The following is a 13568-nucleotide window of genomic DNA, read 5'->3' as shown; positions in this document are numbered from 1 at the left end:
ACCTAGCGATAAACTGAATGTATTCTAAGATAACTTTTTAGCTATTGAAGAATCACTTGCTCTAAAACACTACCAAAAAAACAAATCCCCAAAACATAACTGTATAGAAATCTACTAAGTGAGCCCTGAAAGCAAACAAAGAAGCTATTAGGCAAAGTAGGCGTTCTAGGAATGGAGGTAAGTAGAAAACAAGGGCCAAGGTGGTGCAAAGACAGATGCAAACAAGATTCCCCCCCCCTAGTTTACTAAGGTCAGTTTGAATGTTAGTCTTCCCCCACCCATGCATATAACTAAATACAACATATACATTCCCATAATTTAGTGGGCATTTTGATAACCAGAATTAATAATCTCTACAGATGTGTTTATGCTGCATTTGGTTATTTTGAACTGGAAGACCATTTCAAAATTAACTCTTGTTAACCAGAAAGCTTTGTTAGTAATAATGAATTAAAAAGTAAATACAACTAATACAGTGTTATTCATGAAAAAGTGTTAAAAGCAAGACAGAAAATCCAAATGTAAAAAATAGAAGATGGAATGTTACTGACAAAACTATTGTGTGTAATAGTGAACAATGTGAACAGGTGTGAAAAATGTGATTATGTCCCATTGTTAAATACCAATGTCATTTTAATAGCTGATTCTACTTATTCTTATTTGGAGGAACATTGCATTAAATTTCAATGAAACTTAATTTCAAATACAGATATTTAAAGACTGGCATACAAACTATATCAATAAGTAGCCATCTAATCTCTGAAGATCTGGTCACTGGATTGGAATCTGAGAAAAATGAATACAATATTCTCACCAGATGAAGATGGTGAGAAGGGTTCCTGGCCATCGCTGAAACCCGAGCATCCAAAAGCATTCCTAAGGCTGTAAACCTGATTCACCAAAGGAGATTGAACATAATCTATAACAGATATCCACAACCCCACTAGGTCACAAATTCTGTTAACAAAAACATCAGACTCTGAACTATTTACCCTAATCCAGTTCTCTAAAATAGTCAAACATGAGATTAAAAACTAAACATTCAGATTGGATAAAATGATGACAAAATAAATAGCTGTATAATAAGCACATTGACAACACAAATACCTCTACTAATATCTTGCCCCCAGTGGCTACATAAACATTTTAAATGATGTACAAGATGAAGTGGAACCCTACAGTGAAGGTTCCAAAGAGACAATGGGCAACTACTTATCTACTACATGATCTATGACCTCCTTAAGGGCAGAAATAAACAGAACCACTTAACACCCATTCTATAAACAGTTCCCATAGGTACTGCAAGCTAGACATCTTTAGAAACCTGGTGCAAAACTATAAAATATGTTGGCTGAAATGCTACAAGTGGAGGGTATGAGACTAGTCTAATCAGAAAAACATGGACTAGTTCACAGTTAACAGCAAACAGATCTGTTTACATAACCCTAGCTCACGGACCTAAAAGCATAAGAAACTTCTGTAAGGAAAGAGAAGCAGAAACCCTACTGCATATGTTTAAACACTTGCACATTACAAGTCTCATCTAGGCCCTTCATCCTAGCTTCTACAACTATGCAAGATGGGGGGGGGGGTGGATAATTAAGTGTGGCCCACATTTTTTTCACCCAGCATCCCTGTATGACAAGGTGCCACAAGAAAGTGGGGAAAGGCATTAACCTCAATTCTCCTGATGGGCATGCTGCTATATACGCATGAAGTTCAGTACAAAGTATTACAACTGAAAAATACAGCATTATATTTTGAGGTAGAATAATCAGCATCTTATGAAACATTTCCACTTTAGATCTGAGTATCTGTAAACAATAGACAATCATGTTTCCTTTTTTAAAAAAAACAGTTAAGAGTTACTGTAACATCGGACTTCCCAGGAGGATCCCTACGCCTGTGCAGCCTCTGAGACGAGTTCCGTCTTGGATGAAACTTATCCAGTTTAAATTCAGTCAGAAGGCTCTTTTCTGACTGGGAATAATTTCTTCCGATTAAAGAAGAAACGTGAGATTTCCCACATAGCTTTGTTTTGATTGTTGGAGTCTGGAATTCGTCAGAATTGTCTGTCTTCCAGCAGCTCAGACAGAGCGAGGGTTTTTATACTAGCTCAGCTGGATAAGTGACCCGTTTTTTTTATACGGATTAACAGGCAAACATCCTCCTGTCTACATTCATCATTTTCTTATCTATACAGCTAAAGAGATTTGTCAAAGTAACAGCAATTGAGATAACCTAGGTGAGGTAAGACTTTCCTTTTTTTATTCACGGAACTAAGGGGGAAGAAAATATAAATAGCTTATCTTTTTTTTTATTGCAAAAAGCTGACATGGAAAATAGCATTTTAAAGATTACAATGGACGAGAGATTTCTGATTGGAAGAGATAAGAAATCTTTTTGATTTATGGCTGGGACTATTTCCTGATCTACTTTTTTTTTGACGAATCTGCTCATTCTCTCTGCTACTAGCTATTTCGACGCTGTGAACTAAAGCCGTTCTTACACTTCCGGGCAGATAAGAGATAAGGGCTGTCTAGCGTGTGACGTTAGTTTGTTGGAAAGATTAACTCCTTTGTAACTGGTTAAAGAAATAAGCTGCTCTTTGTTTGGGACATTGAAAATTGAAGGAGTTTTGTTCCTTTGGCTTTAAGAATGACAATTAAGAAGATCATGGATGTACAAGAAGGGACTTTATCTCTAGACATGTTTCAGAAAATAATGAATGGGATTAACTCAATAAAACAAGAACTGAGAAATAATAGACAAGCGTGGAGAATTGAATTTCACGAAATGAGACAGGAGCTGAAAGAAACTCAGGATTCTATGAGAAAGGAGAATAAAGATAGATCTGGAAAACAAAGGATGAAAGAGAAATTAAAGGCAAGATTCAAACTATGGAGATTGGCTTAATTATGGACATGAAAAAAGATTTGGATTTCCTGGCTGTGATGGATCCTGGAGACAAATATTACAGTTTGGAATTCAGCGCTGTCCCTGAAGGAATTGAAGAGATTGGAGATAAAGATATTATCGGTTCAAAAAAATTCTTGGACTGGAAGGATTTGATGGAACTTGAAATGGAGATAGTTAACAGAATTAATCCCTGTTTTGTGTCAATGGAAAAACCTTCAAGAGATGTACTAGTGTATCATGTGGAAAAGAGGAACAGAGATGCGGCTTTGCAACAATACTTCAGTGATACGTTTGGATTTGATGGCAAGAAAATATCTGTGATGGAGGAAATTCCTATCAGACTTTTATTATATGACTATGACAGCAAGATTTTTGGGTGCGTAAAGATGGAAGATGGACCCAATATGGATAATGACAGAAGAGCGATTTAAAATTACTGGATTTAGTAGATTTGATGAGTTGGATTAATTGACATGTTTATTTAGAAAAAAAAATTGATTGACATATATCTCAAGGATTGGAAACTTCTCTTTGACTTTTTGTGGAAGATTAAAATGATATGATGTTAATGAGATTTGAAACCAACTAAGATAACCGTTGGAGGAAGGTGATTTTATAATCTATTAAGAGATAGGTTTGTTATATATTATAGATTTATAGCTGAACTATGACAAATCGGAAGTCAATATTCTTTCTTTTATATATATATATATATATATATATATATATATATATATATATATTTCTTTCTTTTTGTATTGATTTGTGTTGTTTTCTTTTTGTATTGTTTTGGTTTTGAAAATTGGAATAAAAATTAATTGAAAAAAAAAAAGAGTTACTGTAACATCATCCTTCACTTACCTCAGCCACCTGCTGTGTCTCCACTATCTGCTGAGCCAGCACCTCCATACTGGTTGTCATGGTGAAGGAAGATCATTAGAGAACCTGTTTGGAGACATGCCAATAACTTCTATCAGGCACAGAAAAACTAGAGCTTTTGTCATTTTTATTAGTAAGAACAATTAAATATACAGTATATACTTCTATGCCAGTACTGAACACTGTTTCAAATATTTTATGAGAAAATGGTGGATAATGTTACAATCATGAAATTGCTTTATTCAAGTAAAGTAAAAATATCATTTTTTGAAATAAAAGAGATAGTGAGCTCCACATATCACCAGGTTGCCAACAGGACCATGAAGCTCTTCTTTGTAACCATATTTTTGGATGAACACAGCATGATACCCCTCCTCTCTTCCAAGTTCTCTACATACTACAGAGGTGTGTCTGTCTACGCGAATCAGGAGACAGACCCCTGACAAGAACGGGGTTAGCTTCAGACATCATGTCACCATGGGAGACATTCAGATGTGGTAAGAGAAATTTTCACTTCTTCTGAATATCCCCCAGCCCAGTCAAAGTAAGAAGCTGACCTTCTTCCAACCAAATCTGAGGACCTTTCAATGGGCATTATTATTGTCTTATTTCATGAAGTAACCAAAGCCTATATTTAGTATATGAAGTAGTGATAATTTTTGTGAGATTTATTTATTTATTATTTGATTTATATCCCGCCCTTCCTACCAGCAGCAGGAGCTATTCATGAAATAACGAAACATTTCCCCCTTCAGAAATCACCAACAACTTCACCTAGTTCAGGAAAAAGCAACTAGTAGTATTTGTTCTCTGTTTTTCACAAGCTGCTTAGCAAGGCCAAAGAAGCTATATACTTCCTAGCTTTCATGTTTACTGCAACAGAGGGCTGAACACTGAGCACTGAGGAAAAGAAGATGCATCAAATTGGCTTTGACAGAATAATGAGACCTATAAAACTGCTTAACTATGTTGAACTAAAAAGATAACTTAATTTCCAAACCTTTCCATATGATGATTAATAGATTATGGGTTGGATCTAGACTTAGCCACAGTGAGAGTAGACACTTTAAATACATTATAAGGAATATTTATCAAACTTTAATTAGACTTTTAACATCCAACAAACAATTGAACTGGTAAATTATCTAAGGATGGCACTTCCCATCATCCAGTAACTAATAAAATGCCTGCCATTCTACTGTGTAAGGCAGAAAGAGGGACAGAACACAGGCCCGTATATAAGATCTCATGGTGACATACACAACATGGCTTTCTGTGTCATAGACATGAACAATTTCCACATCAGCCTACTTACCAAGGACCCACTCATCAGCCATAAAACTGTTGCACGTTTCTGAGGATTCTGGAAAGCATTCAAGGATGCATATTCAGTTCACACAAGGCACTAATTGATCAGTCTAGGCTTCATCATCATGTGTGAAAGATAGGAATGAATGGCAGACATTAACTTAGAAAAGTAAAGAAGTGCACCTGAGGTACACAGTTGGGGACTAATCCTATCCCTACCCCTGATCCCATTAAGAATCAAGCCTGTTCCTATCTACATACCTTCATCCTGCATTTTGTTTCTTGGTCACTCTTGAGTAATAAAATATTCAGCAAGTAGGACAGGAACTGACATATATATATGGATATGAAAGCTAAAGGCCAATTCTTTCCCCAAATTGATTCCCCACAAATGCCAAAGCACCACTGCTGTGACCCCTAAACTGCAACTGTTGAGGTAGAGCCACCACCACTACTGTAGGATGGCTGGCTGACATTGTGCTGTGTTGTTCCCTGGAGCAACTGGGTAACACCACCTTCAACCACTGAAGGAGGCATACAGCAGCTACACAAAAGGACATGAAGCACAGGACAGCAGCGCAATAGTATAAATTTGGAAGACATCATCAAATCTTCTTGTGTACACTCTCTAGGTCCAATTGTCCCTGCTGCAACACCTAGCAAAAGAGAGGTGAGTGAGCAACCTTGCAGGAGCAGCCAACACTTCCTCTTGCTCTCTCAGTAGTCTGTACTCCCCCACGGGAAGGTGCAATGGTGGAGAGTAAAATGAGCGAGTGAAAGGAGAAGCAAGTGTTCTGCTCTTACACTGTTGCTGAGTGCTTGGCTGAAAAGATTGGCCCCATGAGCACTGTCCATAGAGTGAACAAACAAAAGGAGGCACTAGCTGTTCTGGCAAGGATTTGGACCAAATCCTTCACAACACACCAGAGAGAGCATGCAAGCAACAGGAACAACCATATTTTCAAGGAACAGCCATCTACTACTCTTGCTAGCATTCCATGTGGGAAATGAAATTAGGAGGATTGGGTCCAACAGGGCTTTTACCAGAGAAGAGGTAACTGGTTCTGCAAGGAGCCAGGGCCAATCTTCCTTTCACACCAATAAGAGGGGAAATGTAAGCAAGCGAGTGAGATGAACAGCTACCTCTTCTTATTCTCACTCACTCTACGGGGTGGTGTAGCAGGGATGATTGGGAGGCAAGGGCAAGGAGGGGGGCACCAAAGACATGTTGTCAAGGATGAGTGAGAGGGCTTGGGGAATGTGTGTAATCAGAGCAGTCTGCCTGCAGCCCACTCCCCAAGATCTCCCATTTAGGTCACTGATGGAGGGGCTCAGTCTACCACATTTTCAAACACCAAGCAGCACACCAGACTGTATCAAGCAGCTGAAACTCTCTTGTCCTTGCACAGAAGCTAGGTTCAAGAAGTGGGAAAGGGTAAAGGAAGAACCTAAAACAAACTCTGGAGTTTGTGTGGAAAATTATTATTCCATTCTATTAAATGGTAAAAAAAAAAAAATATTATGCCAGACACTAGAAAATGCCAGTGGTGCCATCTCGAATGGAACTGAAAAACAAATTATGAGTTGGCTGTAATATCTAAACTGACAAATTATATTTGGTCCAAGCAGGGATAGCCAACATGGTGGTGCCCTCTAGCTCCCATAATCCTGGATCATTGGCCATACTGGCTGGGGCTCATTGGACTTGTAATTCAACATTATCTGGAGAGCAAAATGTTGGCTACCCCGAGTTGAATGAAGAAATAAAGTATATTCCATCTACTGCTGTGGCCCATGGGCTCCTCCAGATGACCTGTTTATTGAGCATTCATCTTGATATGCTTGCTCAAAGTTTATGTGGAAGTTTTATGATATCCAGTCTTTATTGAGCAGTTGTTCTGATTGGTTTGCAGGGAGGTTACACAACAATGAACATTCATCCCGATTTGCTTGTACAGAGGTTATGTCATCCTATTAATTATTTATCCCACTTTTTAGAGCATCTTCCCATCACTTTTCTAACAGCAAAATGTCCACTTCTTTTTTAAAGTGGATTCGTTGTGTCAGAGAGTTTTAATCCACTTTAACTGTGTAAACCCAAATTTCCGGTGATGAATCCCTCCCACAAAATACTGACAGTCTGGAGATGACCCATGTTCTTAACTAGTGATATGTTATCTGTTGTGGAAAGAACGCTGCATACTTTATATCAGTTTTTCAGGATTTTTGTACTGTTTAATTGGTGTGACATACTGAAATCATTTTCTAAATGTATATTTAAAGGATATTTGCAATGAACATTTTTTTAAAAAAAAAAAGTGCATTACAGGCATATTTTTACCAGCTTTGTCTGGTTTGCGTTGATAGCCTCAAGGCTGGCCTGGTTTGGAAGCTCCAGCTGGTGCAGAATGCAGAGGCCAAACTTGCTGATGAGTGCACTTAGCTGACAACATGTGACACCACTGTTAAAACATCTGCACTGGTTGCCCATCTACTGTCAAGCAAGGTTCAACATCCTTGTATTAATTTACAAAGCCCTGAAAAAACAGGTCCTGGGTACCTTAGGGACCTCCTGAACCCTTATATCCCAGCTAGATCACTGAGATCATCTGGAGGACCATCTTTGGTCATCCCTCAAGCTGACAAGGCTCATTTCACAGCAAATGAGCAAGTTGGTGTAGCGGTTAAGAGTGCTGAACCAGGACCTGGAGACCAGGGTTCAAATCCCCACTCAGCCATGAAGCCCATTGGGTGACCTTGGGCAAATCACTGCCTCTCAGCATAATCTACCTCACAGGGCTGCTGTGGGGATTAAATGAGGAGGGGAAGAACCACATATACCACCTTGAGCTCCTTGGAGAAAAGGTGGGATATAAATGCAAAAAATAAATAATAACCATGTGTATTCAGAAGCAGGTTCTACTGAGTTCTGACTTAAACGTAAGTAGGGTTAGGACTGAAGCCTAAACTCTGATATTCAATTTAAATTATGCGAATTAAAGAGAACAGAAGCATTCCTAAATCAGAATAGCTTTTCCTCCCAACAGCTTGCTCTTCCACTGGTTGTGAACGTTTGTGTTTTAAGTTGAAAAAAGATTTATCAAATAGGAAGTACAACGACCGCAACAATGAACGTTTTATTTGATGAAGAATAGTTTAAACCCCACCCCCACCCCTTTTCGGTTATTCTTCGTTCAACCAATCGCCTCCTATCTCGAATAGAAAAACCCGCCTACCCGTGCCGCAATGTAATTGGCGAATGCGATCGCCGTTCAGACCCGTTTTCCCCGCCTTCTAGTAAAGGGGGGGAGGGGAATAAAAAAAGGCACTTAAGACACAAGATGGCGGAGCTGGCAGGCAGCCAAATCTAAAAGTTCCGCCATTAGTCTCTCCGCCCTCCTTTCAGGTTCTCCTCGCCCGGAGCGTATGAGGCTCGGCCACAGGCACCCAGAACGTACCAAGCGGCCGCCCTGACCTGTCAAGAGGGTGAGAAAGGGGGAAAACGTCCGCTTAAGATGGCGACGGGCTGCCCCGTATGCAAAATACCCACCGCCCCCTCCCCTCCGCCCTCCCGGTGGCAAAGGTAAAAGGGTCGGGTTCAAGCCACTGCCTCCGCCCGCTCAGACTCCATCTTCTTTTCTTCCACACTCGGAGCTGGTTTAGTGTGCCGGCATTGCGGCCAGAGCAGCCCCCGGGAAGGAAGAAAGGACCCAAACCCGTCCGGCCAGATGATCTTCATACAGACAGATATGGACACCCCCCTGACCGGACGCTCTGCTTTCGACACCTCCCTTGTCTCAACCGCGGAGCCTGAGGACGTTCTCCCTTCAAACCGAAATGCGCCGCACGATAGAATAAGGAAGGGTTAAAACGCATTTACCTCAGGAATTGGCGCCAAACGAACCCAGCGGTGGTTGCCTCGTAACGGTCCGGCCGGGCCTGGATTTCTCCCCCAACCTCTGGCCCGTCAAGGGGGGGGGAGGAAGGCAGGCGGCGAAAGCGGCACCAAAGGAGTTAACGTGTCCTGCTCAGAAGAGAAGGGGGGCTGGAACAGTTGTCTGTTATTGTTTGTTTGGGGGGGGAATTGGCATCTTCTGATGAAAGGTCAGAGTTCGTGACCTCGCCGGGCGCTGCTGTCGTCGCCTTTGCTGCCTGGGAGCGTTTCCCCATTTCCTCTTCCCAGCATTACGCTGGCCGCGGCCCCTCCATCTCTTCCCCCACCCCACCCCCGTCCGCCTAACGAGGCGGGGCCGGAGCTGGGGAAACGGCAGAGAAGAAGGAGGGGCTACCTGTGGTAGCTTCGAGCGCCCGTGTGCCGCCCGTCGAATCCACACAACACCTTCCCCACTGATCCCTAAGGCGGAGCTGGCGGTGTTGGGGTCCATGCGCGCGCCGCGGTTTGAAAACGGCGCGTACGTGACTCGGGATAGAATTCTCGCGCAGATCGTATCTCGCCTTGCGCGCGTTCTGAATTTGACGGCGCAGGCAGAAGATTCTTAACCACCTGCTGGGGGCGTCCGCTCGGGCCTCTGCAAAGTGTTTAGTGTCTCCCGACCGAACGCCTTCTGAACGTGCTAGGAAAACCCGACCTCCAGGGATGAAACTTAAGTGGTGCCGTAAGGGCAGGCGCCGAGGGCCCCACTCTGCAGAATGAGCAGGAGGACCCCTAAATGCAGCAGAGTTGACATTTGGAAGGAAGTATATACAGAGTCCCCTCCCAACCGTTATGTGTTAAAGACTTAAGTTACCTAACTGCACTATTGGGTTTCTGTAGTACAGGCAGCCTAACGAGGCCTTTCCTATTCACCGCACAGCCCAGAGAGAGTGGTGCAGAAGCAAAATCCTTTTGATTGCAGGCTTTCTCTGGCAGTGTGGAAGTGAGGATGGATCAGCTTGCTCTCCCTAGGCATTGCCATTGGCCCCAATCCTCTTACTCCTCCAACAAATGTGTGAGCAGACAGAAGTGACAGTGAGAATCGGGTCCTTTCAAGACCTTACCCTCTTGCTCTGGGCAGCCCCCCATAAACCCAGTCCTCCCCATGGGGCCACTGAGGAAGGGAGGTGACAGCTGTTCTTAGCAGGAACATTTTCTACTTCTCACTCTCCTTTGCTGACCCTTAAGAACATAAGAGTCCTGCTGGGTCAAACCAAAGACCCATCTAGTCCAGTATTCTGTTCCTGCAATGGTTGACCAGATGCCTATAAGAAGCTCACAAGCAGGACACGAACGCAGTAGCCTCCTTCAACTCATGCTGTCTATCAGCTGGTATTCAGTGGCATCCTGCCTCTGATACTGGAGGTAAATATATAGCTATCATGAGTGTCCATGAATTTGCCTAACCTTTTAAAGCTATTCAACTTGGACATCACTACATCTTGTGAATTCCATAGTTTAACTATGCACTGCAAATGTTTCTTCCTGTGTCAGTCCAGAATCTCCAACTATTTACTTTCATTGGATGGCCCTGAGATCTGTTATTATTCAAAGGACAAAAATCCCTATGCATTTTCACCCCAATATGCATAATAATATATATTCCTATCATAACCCCCGGCCTCTTATTCACCTTTTTTCTAAGTTAAAAAGCCCAAAATAAAATTTCTCCTCATAGGGGAGATGCTCCAACCCCTTGATAATTGTTGTTGCCCTGGTCTGTCAGTATGGTGTGGTAGGTTGCCTGGTAACACAGGCAACAGCATGGCACAAGGTGACACCTGCCTACCCAGGATGCCCAAACTTCCCATGTGGTCCTTGTAGTGGCAGAGGCAGCTGTTGCACCTCAGCAGCTGCTGGTTGAGGTTGTTATCCCCGAGAGGCGTCAGAGCTTCAGTGCTGCTTGATTGTGCCACATTGTGGTTGCTAATCCTAAGTAGGATTTTTTTTTACTGTAAAAGGTAGGCAGGTGTGTTGATCCATTAGAGAAAAAAATACAAAAGCCACAGCAGAGTTGATACTCTGGTAGACTGTCACAAAATAGTAAGCAGCCTTCTGACTTTAACATCTGGCCTGAGGAGGTATTCCGGAAAATTTACAGTATTTATATATTGCCTAATAATAAAGGTTCTCTTAGTGGTTTATAAGTAAAATTAAAACTGTTAAGTAAAAAGAAACCCATACGGACATGAAATCTAAAACAGTAAAACCAGCAACAGTGCTAATAAGCACTAAAAGATTTTAAAATTGAAAAGCCTGAGAAAACAAATGTCTTTACTTTGTCACCAAAACACTACAGTGTAGGTGCCAGGTGAGTCTCTCTTCAAAGGACATTTCACAACTGGGTTCCATGACTGAAAAGGCCCTCTAGGGACTATCCACCTCACCTCATTTGGCAGGGGCATCTGGAGAAGGGCCTCAACCTGGGTAGGAAGGTATATATGGGAGGAGGTGATCCTTCAGGTAACTTGGCCCGAAGTCATTCACAGCTTTAAAGATTACTTTAAATTGGGCCTGGAAGCTAACTGGAAGTTTGTACAGATGGCAAAGTACTAGTGTAAATTGATTGTATTGACTAGACTTGCTGCCCCATTTTGGAACAGCTAAAGTTTTCTGCATTTTGAAAGGTATTGCCCTATTTTTACTGTGTCTGAGACTTCTTAAAATGCATTTTTTGAAAACCTAAGAAGCCCATTCATCAACTGTAAGAACGTATTAAGAATAAAGTTTGAGGGCATTTGGAGGTGTGACTGTCACCAATGCAGTTGATGAGAGGTAGGGTTCTTGATTTAAGTGTAAGGAAGGTTCCTAAGTAGTATCTATAAAAGGCATTGTTACTGCCTGCCTCTTACATGCATGTCAGCAACTGGATGGATGTTTTTGTGATTTCTGATGCAACTTTTGAATAAAAAGGGGTTTTAATAACGTTTTAAAGTCCAGTAGTCTGTTCTTATGGATGCCACAGATTTCCAACCATGGAAAAGATTCAAGAATTACTCTGGGTGGTATTCAACTAAATAGTTGCACAAGTGCAAGGATTACCACTAGTGTAATGGGATTCCAGGCCCTTTTCTCTCCCCACACCGTCCCCAAATCTGCTGTGGAGTGTTGGGGGAAAACATAGAACAGATTTAGAGGGAGAACATTCCATTGTGTAAGGAGATATTCTTGCCCTGACAGTTATTTGCCTTAACGCTATGTTGAATACAACAGTGTTACCCATTTCTGTCTATTGCTTTCCTTGGAAAGTTTTGTATATATATTTTTCTACCTAATAATGATTTATTTTGTGGGTTTGAGTGTTGCACTGATTTGGGGCAAATCATATTTTTTGTATAAATAAACAGTGGGCAATTGGTAACCTTTTTCCTAATATGTACTTGGTATAGTGGTTAAAGTGTCGGACTAGGACCTGGGAACCAGGGTTTGAATCTCCACACAGCCATGAAGCTCACTGGTTGACCTTGGGCCAGTCACTGCCTCTCAGCCTAACCTACCTCGCAGGGTTGTTAAGGGGATTAAATGAGGAGGAGAACCATGCTTGTATGCCACCTTGAGCTCCTTGTAGAAAAGGTGGGATATAAGAACAATAAATAATATAACATTTGAATGATTGGTTGTCTCCTGAATTATACTTGCTATTATTTAGGCCCTTGAAAATGGTTCTGTGTTAGAAGGATGAAAGAAAGTTTTGGCCCACAGATTCTGTAGGAAGTTCTGAAAGCAACAACACATTCTGGTTAACTTCTCATTGTCAAAAACGAAGAAGTAGATATGCCAAGAAACATGGGAACTTCTTAGAATGAATAAGAAATACTGTAACTCTTATCACCCCTAAGATAGGTCTTAGCCTTGTGTTAAATGTTGTCTTTAGTGATGCCACCAAAACTCATAGTTGCTCAGTTTAGGAGCTGAACATGATGGGTTCAGAAATGACTGGATCTGTATCAAGCCTTGTGCTCTCTAGCAAACTAATATCTTTGTAATTAAAACAGATTGATTATGCGTTAATTTTAAGTTTGTGTATGCATGAGTAAACCAAGGGTTGCGTGCCTGTTCTCTCTTTGGGAGCAATCAGTTGGTGGGGTGGGGTTGGCCTCCTGGCAGCAGTGTTGGTGCCGCTTACTAGGGTGGCAGCAAGGGCAGGGTAGCACTGTTTCTCCTACTTGTTTTTAAAGTAATTTAAGCTGCCTATAAATAGCTAGCTGGGAAACTGGCCTCCCTGCTGCTGTGTGCATTGAGAGCAAGGCCAGCTGAGAACAGGTCTTTTTGATGATGTGCCATTGCTGTCTGGGGGAATTTTTATGTATTTCCTGTACATTTTATTTATTTAAATTTCTATTCTGCCATATCTCCCAAAAGAGCCTCCTAAGACTCTAACGGGGAATGGAATGTAAAATACATAAAATGTACATTAAAAATATTAAATATGTAAAATTCCCCAGAGAGCAACAGTACATCATCTAGACCCACCACTTCTGGTGGGCCTTTCAGCATTGTTTATAACATGCATGGAAGGAGTCCTGTG

General features: G+C 41.6%; 1 protein-coding gene across 7 annotated transcripts in view; it reads right to left on the bottom strand.

Moving 5' to 3' along the window:
• Positions 1-9480, bottom strand: part of NR2C2 (nuclear receptor subfamily 2 group C member 2) — a 69029-nt gene extending 59549 nt beyond the window's left edge. For 2 of the 7 annotated variants that reach the window (XM_061618456.1, XM_061618451.1), the window contains exons 1-2: positions 8987-9473; positions 3781-3864 (exon numbers count right to left, since the gene is read on the bottom strand). Coding sequence is in view for 4 of the 7 variants with exons in the window: in XM_061618451.1 (XP_061474435.1) it covers positions 3781-3840 (60 nt within the window). In the remaining 3 variants the exon portion in view is untranslated. Of the gene's footprint in view, positions 1-814; positions 891-3780; positions 3865-5113; positions 5162-8986 lie in introns of all 7 variants that reach the window. The other 5 variants (XM_061618452.1, XM_061618454.1, XM_061618455.1 and 2 more) reach the window with 5 other exon arrangements.
• Positions 9481-13568: the final 4088 nt, after the last annotated feature.

Source organism: Rhineura floridana, chromosome 3 (assembly GCF_030035675.1).
Source record: "Rhineura floridana isolate rRhiFlo1 chromosome 3, rRhiFlo1.hap2, whole genome shotgun sequence".
NCBI classification, from domain to species: domain Eukaryota; kingdom Metazoa; phylum Chordata; class Lepidosauria; order Squamata; family Rhineuridae; genus Rhineura; species Rhineura floridana.
This window is presented reverse-complemented; position numbering and strand designations above follow the sequence as displayed.